Source organism: Mus caroli, chromosome 6, assembly GCF_900094665.2.
Source record: "Mus caroli chromosome 6, CAROLI_EIJ_v1.1, whole genome shotgun sequence".
Lineage (NCBI taxonomy): Eukaryota > Metazoa > Chordata > Mammalia > Rodentia > Muridae > Mus > Mus caroli.
The window spans coordinates 33,563,895-33,589,891 of NC_034575.1; the positions used below are offsets into that span (position 1 = coordinate 33,563,895).

The following is a 25,997-nucleotide window of genomic DNA, read 5'->3' on the forward strand; positions in this document are numbered from 1 at the left end:
ATGTTGTGAAGTTGGTCTTCACATGTTGTGAAGTTGGTCTTCACATGTTGTGAAGTTGGTCTTCACATGTTGTGAAGATGATGCCATGTGAGCTCATTCTGAACTCAGGGATGTGAATATATTTGATGTTTTGAGCCACTGCGATTATTACTGAATTGCTCAAACTGCTCATCTTTGGCTTAGTTATGCCTTGTTGGTCTAAAGTCTAGGTATCAGCGGAGCTGGCAGCTCTTGGAGGCTGGGCAGAGGGTTGGGGGGAGGCTTTGTTCCTTGCTGAGCTGGGGTTCAGCACTCCTGTCTTGGATGCCAATCACCATTTTGCCTGAACCAAATGGGATGGGGGTGTCTAATTTCCAGTTAGAAGGGGGAGTCATAGTTATGACAATTGTTCAACCCACCAGGTCTCTGAGGTGTCTGGCTTGCACCATGGGTCTGCATGTTCATGGACTGTAGACACAAGGGCTGGGGAGCAGTTGTTTTAGAAGGAAATGGAAATTGCTTAGTTATTTTATTTAACATTTAAGTATTGTTGCTTTAGTTACCCCTGCCCCTATCTTACTCACTATCCTATATTTACCCTTATCTTCTGCCCAGCTATAGGTGGTAGGCATTTCACCAATCAGGGATAACTTGGGGGGCAAGTTTACATAGCTTCAGTCTATGTGAAGAGTCTCTCATCCCTGGGGCAACCAGGCCTTGGGGGGGTCAGTATTCAACATTACGGTACATAGCAACAGATCAAATCTCAAGAGAGACTCTTTCCTTCTCAGCTAATCTCTCTAGAATTCCTCACTAGCACACCACAGCTGTGCCTCACTAATGTTTGGGTATTTCGTAATCTAATCAAGTTGACCATATAAATAGTTACATTTGATAATTTTATCGCAAACATTTCTGTTGCTATGATAAGTCACCAAGACCAAAAGCAACTGAGAGAAGGAAGGATTTGTTTGGGCTTATTATACTCCTCAGGGAATAAGAGTCCATTGTGCCTTGGAGGGCATGGCTACAAGTTCAGGCATGGTGGCAGGAACTGGAGACCGAGAGCTCATACTACAACCACAGCATGGAGCAGCAGACAGAATGAACTGGAAGTGACCTTAATCTCAAAACCTACTCCTAGTGACATACTTCCTCCAGCAAACCTTCATCACCCAAAGTCCCCTAAACAGCACTACTAACTGGTGACCAAGTGTTGAAATGTCAGGACTATGGGGGACATTTCTCAACTCAAACAACTATGATATTTACTATTTAAGTTGCTGAGTAGACATTTAAAATGTGCATTTATGTTGGGAGTCGGATAAAGAGGATGGGAGCTCAACAGAAAGAGCAGAGCTAGAGTCAGAAATGCAGGGGTGTTGATTTGTCAATGGTCTTAACCGTGGCAGGTCAACAGAAGGAAAGGGGCCAGCAGCCTGTAAGGGGAGCGGGTGACATCGTGGAAATAAAGAGTGTTCCCAAAGAAGTGCTTGGCTACAAGCAATTACCATTGAGAATTTAATAATGAGACAATCAGGGGATCTCAGGGTTGAGAAAGATAAACTCGTCAGCGACCTTGACAAGAGCAGTCCTCTCCCATCCTGTAAATGTAGCAGCCTCGCTGGAACAGGCCGAGACAGTATTGAAGGGGCAGAGGGGCACAGTACTTCTCCATTACAAGAAACTCTGCTGACAGGAGGGAAGAAAATCGAGGCTGTGAGTGGAATCCTGGGCATTTGCTCCCAGGCTTTAAGATGGGCAACACAAGGACTTATTTGCATTGTAGCAGGAGTGGTCGAGAGGGAAAGAGCCACATCTGAAAGGAAGGAGAGTGAGGGTAGCAAGCTGTGTAAGACACAGAGTGAGGGAACCCACAGGCCAGACTGGCTTCTGACTGGCTTCTGCCATTCCAACCCTCAGTCTATTGGATGTAAACCCATCAAGCATCCTCCAAGGCCTGGGGACAGAGCCCAGTTTGCCCAGCACACACAAAGCTTGATCCTTGGGGCTGCACAATCAGATGTGGTGGTAGCACACACCTGCACTCACTCCCCGCCATCAGGAGGTGGAGACCAGAGGATGCAAAGTTGTAAGTCTTTCTCAGCTAAATAACAAGTTTGAGGCCAGGCTGGGCTATGTGAGATCTTGTCTCAGACGACAACAACCTCACCCCCACCCCACTCTCTGTTTACCCTAAGTGGCTTCTTTGTCTAAACAATGGGCATACTCCTACATAAAATCCATCAGGAGAGTGACTTGGTTTTGAGGGAAATGAAAGACCCGGCAGCTTGTAACCTTTCAAATTTAGCCTTATTGTAAAAACAATGCATACGATTCGGGTTATTTTGAGAAGGGATGCCCTAAGCGTCACCGGCAGCACTGCGAGATTTGTGTTTGGTAGCGTGTGATGACTGCCTTAGATGTGAAAATTAAACCAAAGGATTTAATGTGGGGCAATATGTATGTCTCCTGTCATTTTCTGACTTAAGTATCCTTACTATAAACAATGACAGATGTCCGGAATGGTAGTGGTGGGCATATTTCCATGAATCCCTGTCAAAGGAGAGCCGTTCTAAATATCACAAAACAGTGGTCGCACAACGACTGCATGGTACCTGCTCTTCACAGCACCATTCCAGGCCACCTGGACTTTTGTTGGATGGCACAGAACTTGATGACACAAAAAGACAGATTTCTTTTACAATGACAATGTTGAAAATGACAAGAAGAAAAAAAAGAAATTGAAAATATTTTCATTGACTGCCTGGAATGTCTCTGTGAGTAGTTTATAATTCCCACAGCCGCGCTATCAGAGGACTGACTGAAACAGTCTGGGTCTAGAAGCCGGAAGTCTGAAATCAAGGTGTTGGCAGGCTCCCTCTGAACCCTGTAGGATGAACCCTTCCTTGTCTTTCCTTCTATTGGAAGTTTTCTGACGACCTTTGACCTCCCTTGGCTAGCTGCAGCATCCCTCTGGTCTCTGCCCTCACGGTCATCTGGCTTCCTTTCTGTGTGTCTGTCTTCACTTGGCCATTTTGTGTTTGTTTGAATGTGGAACGTCCCTCACCGGCTCGTGTGCTTGACCAACCATTGCCCGCTGGAGGTATTGTCTGTTCTGGAAGTTTCTGGAACCTTAGGAGGTGGAGCCTTGCCGGAGGAAGTGAGTTATGGGGGCGGGCCTTGAGATTTCAAAGCCCTGACACTCCTCCTGCTCACACCCTGCTTCCTCCTCACAAAGGATTGGATCCCGTTGAACTTCGAGGCTAGCGTAGCCCTTCCTCCTCAAGTTGCTTCTTGCCACAGAGGTGAGGGAGATGAACAACATGTACATCTTCTGACAGAGATCCCAGTTCTTTTGGATGGGAGGTCCCATCTACTTATCAGAACGAAAGACATTCGCACCAACCCTATTTCCAGACAGAGTCAGGTTCTGAGGTCCTGGAGGCCAGGATTCAACTTGTCTTTTGGAACTTATCACCCTATCCCTGAAGGAATCCACAGACTTGGGTATCCGAGGAGACATTTGGAGGTCAGCCTATGGACCCAGGAACCAGAGCACATGAGAACAGGTTACAGGGAAGGAACTGAGATGGGCACACATTGCGCCTGTGTTGTCACTCTGCCCCACCCCCACCCCCTACGCTGGTAGTGGTAATCTACTGCAGATCTGGGCTCAGGGGCTCTGGCGATGAAGGCCTTACCTGGTTACCTCCTGGCTGAAGCCTCCCACGTTCTGCACCAGAGTCCAGGCTGTAAGGGAAAGTTGTGATTGTGCACAGTGCACACTCTGCTGGTGCCATATGCTTGCAAATGCCTGAATTTTGTGCAGAGACACACAGGCAGTGTTCTAAGTGCAGTTACATAATGAGGGCACGGACTTGCATAGTAATTAGCATGTGTAATTAGGTACAGACTTCTTGTCCTTTAATTAGACAATCAAGACATCTAATTACTAAATTAAGATGTAATTACGTGGCCCAAGATCTTCATATTTCTTCCTACCCATCAGAGATTATATTTAGAAAATAATTTGCAAAAACCGATGGAAAAAAAGTGAAGATAATCTCCGATTTGAGAGTGTTAAAGGAAGCTTTCAGCAGCTCTGAATCTGCTTTGATCTCTCCCTTTGAGGATAAAGGGAGCCATTTAAAATACCATCACCTTCTTGAAAGGCTACCTTTCCCACACCTGACCTTTGTCACACATGCTAATGAGCAGGAATGTGGGTGTGGCTAATCTACATAATTCACACCAGGCTCTAGTGTATGTTTTTTTTCCTTATTAAAAAGTAGATGCAATTTATTATAGATAATTTTAAAATAAAAATTTAAATATCTTACAAGTGCATCATTGCACTAAGAACAGAGATAAGTGATCTAACATTTTTGCTCATTATGTACAATATCAGACTTTTGTATTCACATGTGTTTATTTTTTATTAGATATTTTCTTTATTTACATTTCAAATATTATCCCCTTTCCTGGTTTCCCTTCTGAAAACCCCTTATCTCCCCCCCTCCCCGTTCACCAACCCACCCACTTCTGCTTCCTGGCCCTGACATTTCCCCTACATTGGGGCATAGAACCTTCACAGGACCAATGGACTCTCCTCCCATTGATGACCAACTATGTGGCCCTCTGCTACATATGCAGCTAGAGCCACGAGTCCCTCTGTGTGTTTTCTTTGATTGGTGGTTTAGTCCCAAGGGAGCTCTGGGGGTACTGGCTAGTTCATATTGCTGTTCCTCCTATGGAGCTGCAAACCCCTTCAGCTCCTTAGGTCCTTTCTCTAGCTCCTTCATTGGGGACCCTGTGCTTTGTCCAGTGGATGACTGTGAGCATCCACTTCTGTATTTGTCAGGCAGTGGCAGAGCCTCTCAGGAGACAGTCATATCAGGCTTCAGTCAGCAAGCTCTTGTTGGTATCCACAGTAGTGTCTGGGTTTGGTGGTTGTATATGGGATGGATCCCTAGGTGGGGCAGTCTCTGGATGCTACACTTCATGATTCCACTCAAAGGTGGACTTGATGGTGATAGTCTGGGAGGTCATTCAAACCAGCAGTACTTTCAGATAGTGGGAGGACTTGCTGTTTCCCATTTTGCCTTGCTTGGTTCTCCCTCATGGCTATTTTAGCCATAGGCACATTGCTGTGTCTATGTAAACTGTACTTAGGTGGTGTCTCCATTGACACAGATACTAGAGGGGATGCTGAACTGTTCTCAGGTCAGAGAATAAAACCAACACTCATCTTTCTCCCTGCAGAGTGTTTTGAGCGTTAGCATTCATCAATCACCAGACCGGAGAGCTATTTTGCTATTTTTCCTTGTTCCTAAATTGGGATTTGGCTGATCTCTGCATGATGCTAAACACCCAGTTTGACTCATTAATTTTTCCGAACCAACTGAACTTTTGACCTAATTGTCTGGCTGGGTGGGGATGGGGCCAGATGGCAGGTTTGCCCAAGCCAACTCTGACTCAAACTATGTCACCTCTCTGTTCCCACAAACTGAAATACCCATAATCCCAGTGTTTGGACAGCCTTACTGAGAAGTAGTGCAGACCCTGTTGGACCACATTTCCTGGTTTGGGATGCAGAGAATCTATCTCCCTTATGGGTTTAAGCTAGAAACAGAGCCTGACAAGGACTCTAAGTGGAGGGTAAGGCGGTCTCCTTGCCATGAGGTACCTCCATCCCCACTTTGTTTTCTCAATAAGGCCATGGCCATGGAATGTGATGAGCATCATGTTATAAATATGAAGAGGGGGTTGGCCTTAACCTAAAAAAATATACCAGTGTGGTGGTTTGTATATGCTTGGCCCAGGAAGTGGCATTATTAGGAAGTGTGGCCTTGTTGAAGTAGGTGTGACCTTGCTGGAAGAGGTGTGTCATTGTAGACATGGACATAAGACCCTCATCCTAGCTGCCTGGAAGTCAGTCTTCTCCTAGCAGCCTTTCAGATGAAGATGTAGAACTCTCAGCTCCCCCTGCACTATGCCTGCCTGGATGCTGCCATACTCCCACCTTGATGATAATGGACTGAACCTAACCTCTGAACCTGTAAGCCAGCCCCAGTTAAATGTTTTCCTTCTAAGAGTTGCCTTGGTCATGGTGTCTGTTCACGTCAGTAAACCTAACTAAGACAATCAGGGAGCTTATTCTTTGCTACTGTAAGTTTTTGCTGTGTCTTCTGAGTTATGGCTTGTGATAGATTTGGAAGCTGAGGTGCATGTGTGGAGATGATCGAGTTCTAGTGGAGGAGGTTGTTAGATTTCCTTTTTCTGAGACATCTCAGACTTCAAAGGCCTCAGAGATCCCATCGGCCCCTGTGGAGGTGCCCCTGAGTTCTTACCCTTCTCTTTTCTTGCTAGTTCCCTGCCCCTGGAAACTTTTCTCAGCCTCGCTAAGAGAACTTAATAGTTCTCCTTCATAATAGACCCAATTACAAGACTACGAGCATCAGTTTCTTGGTTTTAAACGTTTGCTTCTCTGTCTACCCAGGTACTCCACGTCAGCTTTCTCAAGACTGGAGAAGTTGGGCATCAGGCACCCCAAGCCTTCTCCTTTTGTTGGAAACTTGATGTTTTTCCGCCAGGTAAGACATGGGCTTTCTGGGTCTTCACAAGATTCCCACATTTGTTTATGTTTTGGGCGTCAGGGTGATCTTCACATGAAGAATCCGTGTAACAGAAGAACTCTTCTCCATGGGAATGGTTTTTTTTTCTTCCTTCTTTCCTTTTTCTCTCCCTCCCGCCCTCCCTTTTGAGGAAGGGTTGCCAAGGCTGACTATACTTTCTATGTGATGACTCTGAACTGTTGATCCTCTTACCTCCACCTCCTGAGTGCTGGAATTACAGGGGTACAGCACCACACCCGGCTTGTGCAGTGCTGGGGATTGAACCTAGGGCTTTGTGCATGCTAGGCAAGCACTCTACCAACCAAGCTACATATCCAGCTTATGTTATGATAATGATTCATCTCTTATGACTCATTACTATGTATTCATTCATTCATCCACCCACCCCAAACCCAACTTATTGAGTATTTAAATACACTCTTTAGAATGCAAAAGTAGAAGTTACTTACCCTCTCAAGGTCACTGTGCAACAGTGATGTATACCACCAGTTGGTTTGTGTCACTAGCTAGATTGGGAAGTGCAGATAGCAACTTTGATCTTGTTTCAGGGAGAACCATTGTTGGGGGGAGTTCCTGGAGAAGGGGATCCTGCAGTAGCTGAAGACAAAGGCAGACACACCAGGGAGAGGGCACCATATACAAGAGAGCACCCAAGTGGGTATGGTGGCATTGGTCAGCAGGCAGCCTTCAGGGACCAAGAGCTAACAACAAAGGGATGCAGGAGAACAAAGCTGTGTGTGATGCATGGGCTAGCATGCTTCCAGACTTGAAGGCCCAACCAGGAACCAATCTAGACAACCCTTGTTGAGTGGAGGATCGATCCTGAAAGGCAGGATTGCAAGAGTCAAGAGCCGAGAAATCAGGGCTGCAGGATCCATGCTGAGGTGGACATCAAGGATGAGGGCGTGAGTGCTTCGTGCAGGGAGGCAACGACAGTCCTGAGAAGAGAGCAACAGTGGCTAAGTAAGGACTCCAGTGACACTGAGATTCAGAGGACTCAGGGAATTGAGGGAGGCAGCAGCCAAAGGTTGGAGCAAAGACAATGGCTGTGGCGTGACAGGAGGAAGTGTCTGGGGAGGGAAGCTGGTTCAGGGAGAAGATATTTTATTTTAAGCCTCTGGTCTTCAGCTATCCAGAGTGACATGGCAGTGGAGATGACCAGGCGTTTGTAGATAGGGACGCAGCATCTGCCTTTGAAGGTTATTTTTTACTGCCATTGGTTTTTCTCAGAAGCCTGATTAACTTGTGGGGACACTGCACCCAGACCAACAGCAGGCGCCACCACCAGATCCTGCCTGTGAATCGCCATACAAGGGCAGGAAGGGCTAATTTGGGCATACAGATGAGACAGTAACTCTGGGAGGATGCTGGAACTTCCCCCACCCCATGGCCTCTTCTCCACTCCCTAGGCAGAGAATGACCCACATCTGGCCTTTTGCCTGACACTTTCCAGTTTTCTCTCCGTTTTTTCTCTGGGTTCACCATTTGTTGCCAGCATTTCTATTTTCCCAGCTTTTCAAACACCCTCTTCTCTCATCTCTCCCTCTAGGGTGCCCCGTTCACAACTTTTAAGCCCACAATCACCCCAACAGACCTCTTATACCCTCCTGAAACAAGTGTAAAGAGATTTAAAAGTGTCAAAATAGAACAAACAAATCATATAGGAAATTGGAGGAAAATAAATTCCAAACATTGCAGGGTAGGGGGGATGTGATCAGTCATAGCCAGTTAAGTAAGATTAATTTGCTAATAACATTTGGAGGCAGACAAAATAACTGTCATGTAAGGAGAACTCCGGATGGCTGACTCAAAGAATGTCTACATCAGTTCCTCTTAGCTTATCGTCCCTTTATATATAAATTCTGTCGTGCTTTTTTTAGAACACAGCTAAGTTTGCTTTACAGATGTGGCAACACCATGCCTCTTTCTAAGAGGGAGGTCAAGTCATTAGAGAGGTTTATTAAAAACTTAGACACAGTAATCTTTTGGGCAGCCACCTGAGGTACTTTTACTTTTTTTTAATTAAAATATAATTACATCATTTTCTGCCTTTCTTCCATATCTTCCACACGCCTCTCCTGTTCCCTCTCAAGATCATGACCTCTTCTTTAGTTTATAAATAAAAATGTATAGATACAACTTGCTTAGTCTGCTTAGTATTACTTATGAGTGTGTGTCTTCAGGCTGGCCACTTAGTCCTGGATAACCAATCAGGGGCTAATGTCTAGGGAGGACTATTTCTCCTGTCTCTGTATTCCTTAGTTGTATGTAGCTCTTTGTTTATGGGTGGGGCCCTGAATTTATAGTCTATTGTGTTCCTCTGGGCTTTCCTTGCTACAGCCTAGGCTTGTATTGTGAAGTACGGAGTTACTGGGAACGAATGGGGCACGGTTCCCTTCAGAACACGTGCTTCCTTTAACCATCAGCTCTCTGACCCTCCACCCCTATGACTTAAATCTAGCATTCTCCACCCAACCCCTCCCAACACATGCATGTTTATATATACCTACACATATGTGTGTGTCCTTCCCACCACATCTCACATATCAGTTCTCAGTGCTTGCCCACACTATATCCCATCATACCTGCTTATGTCCTCTGTCTACATCCACAGCTCCATCTCCACAGCACAAGGGGTCTAGCATTTTCTCACCTCCACCCATTTGGCCTCATGCACATCTTCTGGTACCCTAGAGTTTCTGCCTATGAGAAGTCATGCTGAGAGCCTTGCGTTTGGACCTTTAACTCAGATCCCGAGACTTTAGGAGGTGTGATAATTTGGGTAGATTCGGAAGTTTACACATATATGGGTCATGAAAGGAGACTTGGCAAATACGAACCCTACCCGAGGGGAACACAGTGGATGTGAAAGCAAATAGTTTTCAGATGTGTGAGCAGCAATTATACGCGGATAACTTAAGTGCCCATGGTCTCTTCTGTCCATTAAATAGAGCTGCTGAGAGTTTTACTCAGCAATATTTTAAAAAGCCATTTCTTTACTCAATATTCTACAGCACTTCAATGCAATATAGCTGTGATTCTTCTTTTATTGTTTATGTAATTGTGTTCTTGCTGTTCTAGCTTTTTTTTTTTTTCTGAGTAAGTTGGAATCATTGAAATTTTACTCAGTCTTATTCTTACCATGGCGCTGTGTGCGTTTTTTTTTTTTTTTCCTCCAGGGTTTTTGGGAGAGCCAATTGGAACTCCGAGAGCGATACGGGCCTCTGTGTGGGTAAGAGGAAGACTCATATTCTTTGACTACATGCTTTGATTTCTCATGTTAAACTAATGTGGATGTTATGATGGTAATAGGACTATCATGCGCTGTACTATTGTGATTTTTTTTTTGAAGCTGCCTTCAAAGGACAAGTACCCTCCAGTTCACACATACAGAGAGCTGGCTCTCATTTGGACCTGTCAAGTTCCATCCCTTGGGTAAGGTGTGCCTGCTAACAGTAATATTATTGTCAGCTACCCTGGCACACTTCTGACACTGGAAATAAGTTCTGTGAATAATGACATACGACAATAGTGAGACTAATCCTGTCCAGGATACACTGGGGCACATGGTCACCCTTGTTTGTCACCCTTGAATGATTTTTATGCTGCCTTTTTTTAATGATGTATTTATTTTTAATTTATGTGCATGTGTGTGAGTCTTATGAATATATGTGTATCACATACATGAAGGAGCTTACTGAGGCCAGAAGAGCGCATTGGAACTGGAGTTACAGATGGTTATAAGCCAAATGTGGGTGCTGAGGACTAAGTCCAGGTCCTCTGCAAGAGCAGCAAATGCTCTCAGGTGCTGAACCATCTCTCCAGCCCCTCTTTAATGCTTTTTATGATCTAGAATGTTAGTGCTGGATCTTTGCTTAGATAGTTTTCTATATTCAAATTTGGAATGACTTAATCTTCTTCCTCTTCTGCATGGGTCTGTATTTATGAGGGTCCCTATACTCTCAGTGTATTCCCATAAGGCTCCTCCTCAGCCACTGGGTGACCTTTAGTAACTTTTCCTGGATCTCCAGGATGACAGTCATTTTTCTAGGTGCGCTAAATTTCTGTCGTACTGTTTGCCCGTTCTGATGAGTTCTGTTGTTTGGAAACCTTTGTGTTCCGAAGGTCTCAGCCTGTATTCTCTCAGTGCTGCTTTGGAAAGGTATTGGTTTGAGATATGCATGGACCTGGCTCTACCCAGGAAAACAAGTGGTCTATCTACTTTCTACTGTCTTATATGACCTTGAAAAATTAAAAAGTTAAGCTGCTATAGATGTTCTATGTATATGTCAGTTCCTGCTGTGTGTAACACACTCCCCTGATTCCCAAACTCAGTTGACAGAAACAACTTATCATTCAGTGTGTGTCTGAGAGTTGGCTGAGGCCGGCTGGCTGGGAGGATTTTCTGGGCTTCCAGTGGCATTGGGAAGGGCTCCTCTGTGCAGCTCTGTCTCTCATGCTTCCTAGCCTTTGTGGAAGATCAGCCACATTAGGGCAGGGTCTTCTCATGAAGAGGCAAGATCTAAGAGAGCAAGAAATGCTGCTGAGCATGCTCACTGGCACCCTTCCTGTCAAGCCAAGTCACGTGGCCAAACTCAGAGCTAGAAGAGAGAGATTGCTGTGGCCTCTGTGAGGCAGCAGAGTCCCTTGGTCAAACCTGGTGTTGGTCATATCAAGAGGGGAGGTATGGCCTTCCCATGGGGTGGTGGGCAGGTGACAATTGTCTTTAAATAATAAGCTCCCCCTCCCTCTCTGTGGTCTCTGACTTCACTCAGAATTTCACTTCCCTTCACGGGTAGCTTCTTCCCGCTGGAAGCATGAGACTCATTGAAGCATCGAGGGGCTGACTTGTTTGCCTTTCTTCTAACCCATGCTGTCTTGCTACCCTTCAAACCTCATTCTGCAATGGCCTGACCCTGACTGTGGTGACCACGTATGTTTCTAGGATGCAGAACTGGTTCAAAGGGCTGCTGTCTCCACCAGAGTTAGGCAAGGTTCTCCCATGTTCTAAATTCTAGAAATTACTTTCTTGGAGAATTCTTTTCTCCCCTTTGTATACAGTTTTAGTGTGGAAGCTTTGAGTACCTTAGAATTATCCTTAAATGTCAGATGAAGAATATAAAGGACATGAACACATACACACAAAGACACACACACACAGGAGAGAGAGAGAGAGAGAGAGAGAGAGAGAGAGAGAGAGAGAGAGAGAGAGAGAGAGAGAGAATTGGTTTCCTTGACAACAGGCTATCCACTCAACTTTTCTTTCCAACTTTAACTAAGTTCACACAATTTATCCTTTTCATTTCCAGAAAACTTAAATCACAGAGAATGATTTCAAATGAGGTTGTAGAGATCAAAATTGCAGTATCATCTCTATCCTTTGTTCCTCTGGCGAAAAGGGGGGCAGGAATGATGGTATAATTTCTTCACACAAAGCCATCAACCTTTTCTCCTGTAGAAAGAATGATGGGTCATAAGACGCTTCCTGCTGCGTCTATGGTCTCTCCCGGTCTCCATCACTGTGCGGGTGGGTAGAAATGGCATCTATCTAAGCTCCCATCTCACCTAAAAGACTCGTCTTGATCTTAACTTTGGCATAATGGTCTCTCTGATTCAGAGTGTCAAAGAGGGCCATGGTCCATGAACAACAAAGGCTCCCACCCTTCCCCCCAGGAAACAATTCTGTTTAAATTACGTTGATTTTCAGGCTGCTTTCATGACTAGGAAATAGTCTATCATGATTTTCTTCAAACTTGAAAAATCAAATAGGTTTGACTGCTCATGGGACAAGGGAAACTCCACCCCATGGATGCCTAGCAGAGCAGCACTTTGCTATACAGCACAGCCCGCTTGTGGAGAGGGGTGTGCACAGCGAGGATCTCTTGACTGCTCTCAAAGTTAATAAGATGACTGTGATTGGGTGTTAGGACCCTTACCTACTTGTAGCTTGTTCAGAGTCAGAGTTTGGGACTCCTAATTGGAAGAGGCTTCTAAGCCCTTTCCCTTCCTACTTCTGTTTCTGGGAAGGCATTGTTGGTGAAGGATTCTGCCTAGAGCGGCAGAGAGTGTTATCATTTATTCTCACTGCTGTAGCCATCACATTCACTATCACTATCACATTCACTATCTCTCTCATATTCACAATCACAATCACATTCACTGTCACTAACAGTATCACATTCACCATCACTATTGCATTCACTATCACATTCACTATCACTCTCACATTCACAATCACTCACATTCACTATCACATTCACCATCACATTCACTATCATAGTCGCTCTCACTATTATATTCATTAGCACGGTTATATTCACTATCACTATCACATTCACTATCACTGACATCAAGTGTCTAATAATGTATGTAGGTGGCTTTGCCAGGTCTGTGTAAATCTGAGTATAAGCCAGGTAGTCCAGTGTCCATACTGCTCAGCTTCTACCACTGATGCTAGGTTGATTCTGACTTGCCCAGCAGTACCATTGGCCACAACAGATGAAGATGACAGGGGCCTATGGTTTTGGATAACCTTAAAGCAATTGATAATCTCTTTCAGTCTGAGGATCAGCTCCAAGCTATGCTATCATATTCCGTTCCAATGTCCTTAAGGCTGATATCAGCATCATCACTGATGGTTAAATATAAGCAGGATAGAAATTGTGCCCCATCGGTTTGTGACAGACTCTAAAATGCAGTAAATCAGGACCCTTTAGCATGCTGCGACTATTACTTACAGATACACAGGGTCTCCGTTCAGCTTGTTAGCAACAACCACAGGCCTGCATCAGAATCCACTTTCCCTTGCCGCATCTATCTTCCAGCCACTCACTCCACAGCCCTGCGTTTTAACCTCGCTCTCACTTCCTCTTGTCTCCACGTCACTTTAACTTTGATCCCCAGTACAAACATTGCTCCCCTTGTTGGAACGTGAGGCACCTGGCACCTATGTACCTATGTCCCTCTGTGAAGCCAGCTCTGTGGCATAACCTCCTGCGTTCCCATTAAGACATTAAAGTTGTAAATAAGTAAACATGACCACCACCTAATCCATAAGCACTAGGGGTGTGTGGATACATGCTTAGCCTGCACCGACTTCATACCCCGAGCCATGACGGCAGCCTTTGTCTCCTGCTTCTCCTCGTGTGGATAATGTGTGATGGGTAAGGCTTGCTCTCCCTTCCTGCTGTGTTCATTAATGGTCTTCGGGGCAACGTTCTCCTTCAATACACTCCTTATTAAATGCTACATTATTTTTTAAAGGATTTAATTGTATGGAAATACACTGACTTTAAAAATAAGTTCTCAGTTGATCAATGCCTTTTGCTTTCACAAACAACACTGCAGTGAATATTCTCAAATATACAATATTACTCTCTTGCCTGAGTATGTCCGTAGGATAAATCCCTAGGAAAGGAATTTTCTCCTCTATACATTTTTTATTTTGATATTACTAAATTGCTCTCTCTAGGGCATATATCAATTTATGTTCCCACAAATAGAACATGAGAAAATTTGATTTTTTCACATATTTGCTATCAAAATAAGTGGTCAGAAATGTACTACCATTTGATGTCATATTACTGCTGCTTTAATTAGTATTTATTTATCTTAAACATCTTTGAACATTTTTATGCATTTAAAATTCACTGTATTTTGTTTTCTGGAGAATCTTTTTCCACTTTGTGCTGAGTTCATATTTTCCTAATTTATTCATAAAAACTCTTTACATATTGAAGTAAGTAGCCCTTAATATTTAATATATGTACAAGTAAGTAGCCCTTAATATTTAATATATGTACAAGGTGTTGCTCCCAGAGTGATGATATTGGGAGGTTGTGGAATCTTTAGTAGGTGAGGCCTGCTGGGAAACCCTTAAAGTCATTCTGGGCCCAGCATCACAGGGGACTGTGGGATTCTAGTCCTTCCCTCTTCTCTTTCTTCCTGGCCACATATGAACAGTTCACTTTGCCATGCACTTTCCAGGCTCCTATCGGGCACCTCATTAGACATCTGTGAGCAGTGAGTTACCTGGTCATAGATTGGAACTCTAAAGCCGTGAGCAAGAGAAGCCTTTCTCTTCATAAGTTAATTACCTCGGGTGCTTTGTTACCATGTCAGAAAGCTGACTCATAGGAGATACACACTTAATTTTTTCCAGATGGTTCTACTCAGAAATTCACCCTTTCCAAATGGCTTAAAGTATCACATTTTCACACATCATTACTCAGGAATTTTTATATTATTAGTACTTCTGACTCCTCTGTTCTATTGGACTATCTACTGGTCTGGATTCCTTACTGGGTACTCGGATTTGAATGGCTTGCATGAAACTCCGTATATCTAGCAGCAGCTGATGTTCCAAGAGTGCCTTTGCAATTATGAGACCCTGAAGCAATCAATCTCTAGGAAACTATGAGTCCTTGTGCTGGAAAACAAAAATATCAAAGTGCTGAGCAAATATGCCTTGCAGGACGAGGGACCGACAGGGAGCTTCACAGGTCACACCACGGGACGCGCAGGTGTCGCCTACGCTTCTAACGCCGGAGGGTTACCACTATGAGTTAATTACTTAGCAAGAGTGATCTGACAGCGCCTTGTCAGGAGGCAAGGAGATAGTGGAGAGCTTTGGAATTCGTATGGGAGACAGTGTGGCATTTGTGGTGGCGGTAATAAGGTTGCTTTCAGCTTGGATACCACGGTGCTGTTTCTCGGGAGTATTCGTGCTCTGAAAGTGACTGACGTGTAGACTTCTGAAAAAAGAGCCCTTAAGCACTGACTGTGTCCATTTACTAAGGTGAAGGCCGGGAGTGCCAGAGAGAGGTTAGCTCTATGTAGTCAAAGGGCGGTATCACCCACATGAGGGAGAGTTCCCGGAACTGCCATGGAACAAGAACATTGAATGTTGAAGGGATTGGAACCTGCTAGACTGTGCTGATGTGGATGATGGCTTTCAAACAGACAGACAGACAGACACACACACACACACACACGCAGAGACACATACACAGACACACAGACATACTCATACACAAATACACAGATACACACACACATGCTGCAAGACATCCAAATACATTGGATTTGAAAATGTGAGTCTGCACCCATGGAAGGAGTTACAGAGACAAAATTTGGAGCTGTGACAAAAGGATGGACCATCTAGTGATTGCCATATGCAGGGATCCATCCCATAATCAGCTTCCAAACGCTTACACCATTGCATACACTAGCAAGATTTTGCTGAAAGGACCCAGATATAGCTGTCTCTTGTGAGACTACGCCGGGGCCTAGCAAACACAGAAGTGGATGATCACAGTCAGCTATTGGATGGATCACATGGCCCCCAATGGAGGAGCTAGAGAAATTACCCAAGGAGCTAAAGGGAACTGCAACCCTATAGGTGAAACAACAATATGAACTAACCAGTACCCTGGAGCTCTTGTCTTTAGCTGCATATGTATCAAAAGATGGCCTAGTCGGCCATCACTGCAAAGAGAGGCCCATTGGACTTGCAAACTTTATATGCCCCAGTACAGGGGAACCCCAGGGCCAAAAAGGGGGAGTGGGTGGGTAGGGGGTTGGGGGGGTGGGTATGGGGGACTTTTGGGATAGCATTGAAAATGTAAACGAGGAAAATACCTAATAAAAAAATAAATTAAAAAAAAAAAAAAAGAAAATGTGAGTCTGTATGGGGTGTGAGGTAAGTGGAGTCTATGGCTCACAGAGATGTAAGTCTTTATACAGCAGTCTAGCTGCTGGGGCCCGGAGACCAGCCTCACTGTTAGACCATCCTGAGCTCCGCTGAATCGTGCTGAAGAGCAGGCCAACTGAGCTTGGAACAAAGAGAGCGAGACCTGGTGGCCTTGAGGCCATAGTCATGGAGTGTTGTTTTATAAAGTACATTTTAATATCCTCATGGGTCACAAATGCTAGGCCTGGAAGGTCACAATGTTTAAGTTCCTGGAAATTTATAACTGTTATTGCATACATGCTGGCTATTTTTATGTTAACTTAACACAAGCTAGTGTTACCCAAGAAGAGGGAGCCACAACTGAGCCAATGCCTATAAGACTGGCCTGTAGGCAAACCTATATTGTCTGAACTAATGATTGGTGTGGGAGGACCCATCCCACGGGGAGCCGTATCATGGCTGGGCAGCTGGTCCTTGGGTGTATATAAAACACATCAAGCTAGCCACATCGAACAAGCCAATAAGTGCACTCCTCCATGGCCTCTGAATCAGCTCCTGGCTCCATACTCCTCCCTGTTTGAGTTCCTGCCCTGACTCCCCTCTGTAATGGACTCTGATCCAGAAGAATAAGCTGAAACAAACCTTTTCCTCCTCAGGTTGCCTTTGGTCCTTGTGTTTCATCCTATCACTAGAAACCCTAATTAAGACAGAATGTTAAGGGAACATTATTTTATCAAGTGCCTACCCTGACAACAGGCAGATGTAGGAAACCGTTGAGAACAGGAGAGAAGTGGCCAGCAAGACAACCATATCCCAGCCAAGTGCAGGGCTTGATAAGTAGACAATTATCCTCAGGTACATTTGTTAGAGCCATGCTTTCGTGACTTCTGAACTGATTCCCCGCTTACCCTCTAGGGTCATAGTCTCTGGACACCCCTGATGGGGCATCTCCCCAAACTTCCATTCTTCTTATGGGGCAGAGCATCTTGTCTCCTGGTCTTCATCCACGGGTGTCTCTGGAGCTGGCTTAGATCCCTGTGTTTCCGACTCTCTCACCACATGTATCTCCTGCCACGTGTTACTCCCCTGTCCTCTTCCTGTAACAGTAGAAGTAAGTGATGGATGCTGCAGATATTTTTTAGTATAAATATTTGGTTAGCATACAAAATAATGAATTTTATTATGACATTTTTATGTAGGTGTATAATTGTACCTTGTACATACTTGACTCTCACCCTCCTACCCCCTTCCCCCTCTTCTCAGTATTTCTCTTCTTCCCTTCAAATAGTTCTCTCTCTCTCTCTCTGTCCCCTGTCTCTCTCTGTCTCTGTTGCTCTCTGTCTCTTTGTCACACACACACACACACACACACACACACACACACACACACACATCCCTAGATGCTGCAGATATGTGATACATCTGCCTCCCTCCCACAGCAACTACCCTGTCTTGTTCCTCTTCTCTCATCACAGCCCTCCCAATATTTAAATTTAAGTCTGAATTCAATAAATGAGAGGTTTGAAATACTTGTCTTTCTGAGTCTGGCCTGTTTTGCTTAACATGGTGATCTCCAGCTCTATCAGATTCATAGCATCATTATGGCTTAGCAAACTCCAGTGTGTGTGTGTGTGTGTGTGTGTGTGTGTATGTGAGTATATGTGTGCGTGTGTAACATTACATTTTATTTATCCGTTCAGCTCTTGCTGGGCATCTATGCTGGTTCCATGTAGAATAGCCATAAAACATAATGTGTTTTTTGACAACTACTGTATTTTGTGACTCATACTCAAAAGGAACAGAAGTGTATCAATTCAGCCTCCGAAGCACTCAACAGAATGTGGCAGAAGAGGAGGGTGAAGAAAATCTCCGGTTCCACTCTTTCTAGCCGCCACTGGCTAGCTTAATGGATTATGGCCAATCATTCACTTTCCCTCTGTTTGCTTAGAGGTAAATGGGAGGTTTGAACTGGATCAGTGACCTTGACACTCTGTTTAATGATGAACCTCAGTAAACAGATGATTGACCACACTGTGATCCAGGATTGTGCATGGGCGCACAAGAGCTCACACAAAGAGAGCGCTCCCGCTCACACATGCAGGAAACGGAAGTTTTGTAAAACGACTGCCTTATTCTCTCCAAGAGTCACTGAGACTACGTCTTGAGAAGGAAGACAAATGCAAGCTGCTCGGGACTCAGTAAACAACTTTGTAACCACTGTACTAGTCTGCTTAAGGCTGCTGTGATCAATACCAGAATGGAAGCAACTTGGGGAGCAAAGGGTTTATTTCTGTTTATAGCTTCCAGTACATCGTAAATGGAAGTCAGAGCAGGAACTCAAGGCAGTAACATGGAGTCAGGCTATACAGGAACGCTGCTTACTACCTTGCTCAGCCTGCATTCTGGTACTACCCAGGACCTCTTGCCCAGCAGTGGCTCCGCCATAGTGGGCTCCACCCTCTCACATCAGTGTTAAGAAAATGTTCCACAGATATTACCTACTGGCACTCTGATGGAGGCAATCCTGCGACTAAGTTTCCCTCTTAGTTGACTCTAGCTAAACTGAGAAAATCTAACCAGCATAACCACTAGTGTGTCAAAAGCAAAGACCAAGTGCTATCTGATAGTCTCTTCCAGGTAGTGGGATCTATGCAACCTCCCGCAGGTGATGACCCAAGTCTTCTTAGTCTATGTTAGAAGAAACATCAGAGAGAGAGAGGGAGAGAGAGAGAGAGAGAGAGAGAGAGAGAGAGAGAGAGAGAGAGAGAGAGAGAGAGAGACTCTGGGGATTTAAGATTCTGAGGAAGCTTAGATAAAGTCAGCAAGAGCCCACTGTGGACACTGCAGCAGATCCCAGTGGCAGAGCTGGTCTTCTGGAGACAGGGCTCACACACCTGGCTCCATGCCCAGTGTTAGCACCTCCTGCCTGAGAGCATCATTCTTCTTCATTTTCAAAAGCCCACATTCAGCTATTACTAAAATTACTTTCAGCCCTACCAGAATCTAGCTAAGACACTCACAGAAATAATGTATTAATTGGCAATTTACGACATCTAAGCTATTTTGCATTAGATAGAGGTATCTAAGGAATTTGTGTGGCTTTCCTGCCTCAGAGTAGTGTAGCTAAAATCCCGAGGAAACGGGGCAGAAAAGAGAGTAATCTAGAAACTGTCCCCTTTCGGTGGGGGGGTGGATTAGGGACAGAAAGCAGATGGGGCTCTGGATAATGAGATCACTCCCGCTGATGGGGAGTGTGCAGGGTTCCACGTGTGCGCGCCCTTTTGACATGACAGTATGGCGAATGTGCCCAGTTTAGTTCCTAGTTGTCTTAGGACACATGCAGCCTGCAGGCTACAGGCTGGACTCACGGGAAGGGTGAGAAATGGCAGCTCCCTGTTTTAGCAAGCACTGGCCAAGGTGGAATGGGCAGGAGAAGGCTGCCCCTAGAGAGGGAGGTCACCTGATAGTAGTCATGTGACCAGTCAAGCAGCTGCCATAGAAGTCTTTCTTGGACATTAGGACTCAAGTAAGAGGCCTCTGGGCCCTGAAAAGGGAGCTGGTGGGAACATAAGATAGGCTCTGAGCCCAGGGATGAGTCACACGTGCAGCCTCAGTTCTGAGAGCCAGAGCACAGCATTGCCCAAACTGAGAATCCAGCTCTGTTCCTAGTACCTCCCGTAAGGAAAATGCCTGTCCTGTCTGCAGCACACCCAGACCAGGGAAACTGCTCTCCTAATGCGATCCTGGGAAGGTGTAGCTTCCGGTCCATAGCTGGGGCCCTAAGGTAAGGATGGAGCACCTTGGAGGGATGAGGAGCACCGCAGAGCCAGGCTGACAGCTACAGATCTTCCCATTTGTCTTCCCTGATGTCTGTAGCCTGATCTACTGCAGAGAAGCACATACGAGGCTCAAGTGGGAGGGAGGGAGTTCCTCCGCGGTGACAGTCAGAGGTAGCATCAATAACTCCTTTATCCCCACATGACAACCTGCACAGATGTATTCCTAAACAAAAGACTGGCTCACATTAGAGTTTTGTAAAAAGCTCTGTCTCTACCTAATCAGTTCAAATAAAAAAATTCCACATTTAATTGAATTGTACCTGCAACAAATCCAAGTTGTTCAACCCAAAATGCATAATAGAGTTACATAACACTGTCATGAATCACTGTGACATTTGTCAAGGCAGACTCTCTTCTGGAAATACGTCCTGGTAACACAGAGCTTATGCAAATGTTTCCTGTCAAGAACCCCAGCGCACAGTCTCAAGAACTGCACATACTTACCCAATTCCGGTGGCTTTTTAACCTTAATTAGTTGAGAAGTTAAACAGCATTTATATTCTGTCCAAAAAGATGGGCAGACCATCTTTGCTTTCATGATTTAAAAAAAAAATCAATTGTAAATTCAAAGAAGCAAAAAAACAGCCAATCATATAGAACTTAAAGTCTCTTTCTCATCAAAAATCGGTGAGCCGAGAATCCTCTTCAACTTCTCAAAAACTCTTGAACAACCCAGACATGTTAGCATATGACTTGTAATTCTAGCCCTCAAGAGGTGGAGGCAGGGAAATCATGAGTTCAAGGCCCATATAGGCTGCAGATATACAGATTTGGTTCTGAGTCAGTAGCAGAATCATCCCTTGGCCCTGGAGTACTTTTTATGACAAGTCTCAAAGCACAAAACCAGCAAAACAAAATAAAACCCTTAAAGACAAGGGTGATGAAGGAGGGGGGTGGGAGGAGGAGAGGACCATTGAATGATTTAAATATAGTCCAAAACCTTATTGTTCACTGGAGAAAATGAACTGTGGAATCTAAATGTCTAAAACCAAACATTGTCCTAAACGCTCAAACACACAAGGTCACATGCCATCCATCAGACGTGAGTGAAATTCTACTAAATTCTGAATGATCGGAGTTCTTCATTAAAATGGACTGAGTTCTCTTGTTTTTCCTCTAGGACCCTTAAATCTTGGAGAGTTTGAGTTGTTTACCATGCATTCCAATTATTCCTGATCAGTCTTATGTGTAACATTTCCACAGCTATGCGCACAAAGCAATTCCCTGGCAAGGCACCACCAAGTTTTATGATGCTTCCATGCCTAGGGCAGATAATAGAAACTTAACTACTAAAATAACTTCCTTGATTATTCCTGGCGTCTCAAGGCCCATTCCTAACAACATCTCCTCTATCTTGTCCTCCAACTGCAAGGACTTTGTAACCCACAAGTGTGGGTTTTTCACCCTGGGATCAGTTGTCAGTTGAGGGGACTATCTATAAAGGTGGCTCTCTGGCATTCTCCAGACCCCACATTAACCACTAGGGAGGTACTATTAGTTGGTGATCCTATTTTTGCCTTTTCTAAAGAGGAACCTAATAACTTTTTGCTCTGAACCAGTGGCTGGTGGGCAGCCTGTCATTGCATGCAAGCTGGATGTGGGCATTGTGGTCTTTCCGAGCTGTAACGTCTGTCAGCACCTCTAGGTGCCACTCAGTTGCAAGGGAATTTGACAGTTTGATACTGAGTAAAAACTGCCTTTCTTAACAAGATGGTGGAGACAAGGGTCTCCTGCCTTCCCCCTCAGCATTTTGCTTTGGTAATACAATGCCTGGTGCATATGAGCCACCAAAGAGGTAGCTATGAGTGAATCTACTTTTCTTTAAAGGTTCTAACTCTCCAAGTTCCCATCTCTGCCTTACTGTCAGTCCACAGCTATGTCCAATGGTCAATATCGCTCTCATATTCTTCCCCTAGCCAGGCAAAAAGATGCTCCCTTCCCTTAAATCTTTGCATTCTCTGCTAGAGTTGGTTTCCCCAAATCACTGAAGGAGATAATAGTCTCTAGTCTGGAGCCCAATAAGATGTTTCATCTCCTCCTCAGCATCCTGAATCTTGCCCTTCTCTAAATCCAAACCTGTTGATGACTGCCAGGGATTTGGTGCCCATGAAGCCATAAGGAACATTCATAGAACAATGGTTTGATCTAATTTGGAAGAGGGTGATTTCCTTGTACCTATAATCTACCGGGAAGGATGCCTGTTGGATTGATGGATTAATGGCTCCTGCCTCTCAGACAAAGGCAGACACTGTAATAGCATGAAGGCTGTATACCTAAAGGGCATTTCTTATTGTGATAAAATATACACGAGAAAATTTACCATCTTGGCCATTTCTCATTGTACCACTCAGTGCTGCTAACACGGAGCTATACTGTCACCACGGTCATTCATGCTCACAGGTGCTTTCATCTGGCAAACAGAAATGTCATCCACAGCAAACACAGTCCTCTCTGTGCCCCTCTCCTGCCCCGTCTCCGTGACAGTACTGCACAGCACTTGTTCACTCAGGAAGATGTCCTCAGGGCTCATGTACCTTGCCCCATGTGTCAGAATTTTCCTCCTCTTCAAGGAAAAGAAAACTTTGTACACTGGGTATATCCCCCATGCTGTGTTGTTTGCTGTTGGTGGACACTGCCGGGCTTCTACCGTGTGGCTCCGGTAAATAACAAAGCCATGTCTGTGGGCGTGCAAGTATAAACCCAAGACCCTGCTTCTCAGTTCAATGATGCAGCCATGATCACCCGCATGCAAATGCTTCTTCAAGTTCCTCCTTTCCATTTGTAGAGCATTCGTCCTAGAAGGAGAAGTACAGCATCAGATAGCAATTCTGCTTTTATTGGGGGTGGGGGATGGGGAGCTCTCGGCGCTGTTTCCTATAGTAGCCCCCATCATTTTGCCTTTTGGAAGATAGTCTGTAGCTGTGTGTAGCCATCCCTTTCCATCATGCCGAGGTGGTAACCGCTGTTGTCAAACCTTGAGAATGAACTCCAGAGGAAAAAAATATACGCTCTTCCTTGGAGAAACTCCTGGAACTCAACTGGCCAGTGCCAACCCTGCATTTCTGATTGGTATGTAGGACCCACTGACTCCCATTCCCTTCCAACTTTCCGCTGGCTGTGAACCAACCAGCTAGCATTTGACAAAACAAAGACAAAAAGGAAGCCAGCCTTATTATCAATTGATGTTTGCGCGTGGCCCCATAGCTCATTTTAGTAAACCCCCGGCAGTCTCCACCCTGAGCTGCTTCTCCTCTTACGTCCTCTCTGCCGAGTCCTTCACAACCTATGTGTCTTCCATTCTGTCTTCACCCCTTGAAGTTTCCTCTTCCCCAGGTGTTCACTGTGGCCTTTGGGTCTCTCTTCTGGTTCTTGTTCGTGTGCTATGTACGACATCTCTCCACAGAGCTGGCCCTTCATTCTCAATCTGTCAAGACCAGGTTTGGTAGCTCGCTGATACAGTCTCTGAGCTCCTCCATAGATGCCTATTCTAGCTTTGAGACCACTTGCTGAAGTAGGCAAGCTAATGTCCCCTTTGTGTTCTAAAGTCCCTGCAAAAACATAGTCACTGAGAGAAAGTGACTAGTCCACACGTCTTCAAATGCAACAGGGCCCACAGAGAAGTATGGACTGAGGCATGCAAGCTTTGGAAGGAGCGGAGAGGTTTTGGCTAGGACAGAACAGAGAAGAGTAGGCGATAAGGTTATGCTGGGGAAATGTGATAGTGGATATCCATAGTGAACATTCAGTTAGCCTTTGTGAGAAAACAGTGATTTGGATCATCAGAAATGGGGAAGAAAACAGACAGAAAATTTTACAGGAGAAACAACCTATAGGAAAAACAGCAGCATTGAACGAGATTTTGGGCCGTAAAAATGAAGGTGAATCAACCTGAGTCACTGATATTGGCTAGGAGCTCCGTGGTGGTGAATACTGATTGTTGCTGGGCATGTCAAATGAGGCAGTTTCTAGAATGGGATAATTGAGGCAGGGAGATTTAGTCCACCCTAAATACGGGTGAAATCACCCCCATGGCTTGGGATCCTGGAGTAAATAAGCAAAAAGCCAGTCGAGCACCCGCATTTATTTATCAGTGCTTGCTTCCTGGCGGTGGGCGCAGCAACGTGAGCGTCTGCCTCAAGCTTCTGCTTCCATTCCTTTCCTGCTAGGCTGGCCTGTAGATGACTCAAACGGAGAGCCAGAGCAAACCTTCCTTCCTTAAGTCATTCTTCGTCTAGTATTTTGTCACAACCACAAGGAAAGTAATGACTGCTCAGAGGATAAATGGTGGCCCGTAATAGTGAAGAGACTGCACATGGCAATGGAGAAAAGGGTCTCACGCTTGCCGTAATCAGCTGGAATGTGCCATAGTCCAGCCAGGTTGCCATAGCAAAATAACAGATGCTGGGTAACTTATAAACAATAGAAGTTTATTCTCACAGTTCTGGGGGCTGGGAGCTCAATATCAAGGCAGCAGCAGCTTGGTGGTCTAGTGGGCGTTAGTTTTCTGGTTCGTGGGTGTCCTTGCGTCATGGAAGATGTGAAGGAACAATTTTGGAGTCCTTTTACAAGGGTACTAATCCATTTAAAGGGCTCTGCCCTTATGACATAATCACCCCCAGAGGGCTCACCTCTGACTAGAATTACATTGGGGATTAGAATGTCAACAGACAAATTTGGAGGGTGCAAGCGTTCAGACAGTACAAGGGCTGTTAATGACTTCGGGTTCAATGTGACTTAGGGACGCAAGACTCTAAGGATCACATTCTGCCAGAGGAAAGGGAAGGGATAATGGGAGCTCCGGGGTGTATCTGGACTCTGGAATCTTCTGTCTCTAATCCCTTGATAGTCTAATGGGCTTATTTCCCAAAGTGTGTCCTTTGGACCACTTCCACCAACAATCACATGGTGGCTACATGGAAAATAAAAGGGAAGGGTCTCTCTTTAGTCAAATGGTGGAGACAGAGTCCAAGGGACACATCTCTCTTTACTGTTCTATCTCAGTGAGCTTTGTGTGGAGTAAAACGCTTGGAAAGTCTGCAAGCGAGAACTCAAGCTAGAGTGTTTATTTGAGTACAGGACTCGTTTGTTTTCCATAATATCTTTTAGAAGTAGAATATGGAAAACAGGTTCCCTTTGATCTTTATAGGTTTCTCCTTCTCTTCCCAACCTCCAGTAGCCAGTCATCCATGGCATCATGGTATATTTGATGTGCATGTTTGCACGGCTTTATGGACTGAGTATTATTTCATGCAGAGCATCTGTGGCCTCTGTCACTCAGAGGCCTTGTACTGGGCCTAGGGTTTTGTCCACACTTTCATGTTCCATCAAGGTGTTGTGTTCTCATCAAATCAGCTGCATTTCCCTGCTGCCCAACACCCAAGTCTCCTGCCTATCCACTGTGCTACTGCTTCCAGAAAACTCTTCTCTGGGTGTCCTTTTCTGAGGCTCTTCATGACCCCGTGAGATAACACTCCGGGCCACCTCCCTTGCTTTTATGACTGTAAGAAATACTTATCATCATTCCCAGGGCCCGTCTCCATATCAAATGTTGTAATTTAAGAGTGGGATACACCCTTCCAATATAGTCTCTTGTGTAACCACCCAACAGGACTCAACCTTGGCTGAGCTGATCTTATCGTTCAGTAACTCAGGTGACTTGAAGACGAAGAGGCCATACCTAAGCAGTGTGCACTGGGTTTAATGGTGTATCCGTTTGCTGTGATGGAATGTCAGGTGAAGCAACCTAGCTCATGGCTTCAGGGCTGTGGTTGTTTGAATGAGAAATGTCCCCCCCAGGCTCATGTATTTAAGCACTTGGTTGGTGGCTCTATTTGGGGAGCTTATAAAACT

General features: G+C 45.0%; 1 protein-coding gene across 2 annotated transcripts in view; it reads left to right on the plus strand.

Moving 5' to 3' along the window:
• Tbxas1 (thromboxane A synthase 1) overlaps nucleotides 1-25,997 on the plus strand; it is a 168,681-nt gene that overhangs the window by 22,517 nt on the left and 120,167 nt on the right. For both annotated transcript variants that reach the window (XM_021165134.1, XM_029478679.1), the window contains exons 2-3: nucleotides 6,482-6,575; nucleotides 9,797-9,849. In XM_021165134.1, the coding sequence (XP_021020793.1) occupies nucleotides 6,482-6,575; nucleotides 9,797-9,849 (147 nt within the window). The remainder of the gene's footprint in view (nucleotides 1-6,481; nucleotides 6,576-9,796; nucleotides 9,850-25,997) is intronic.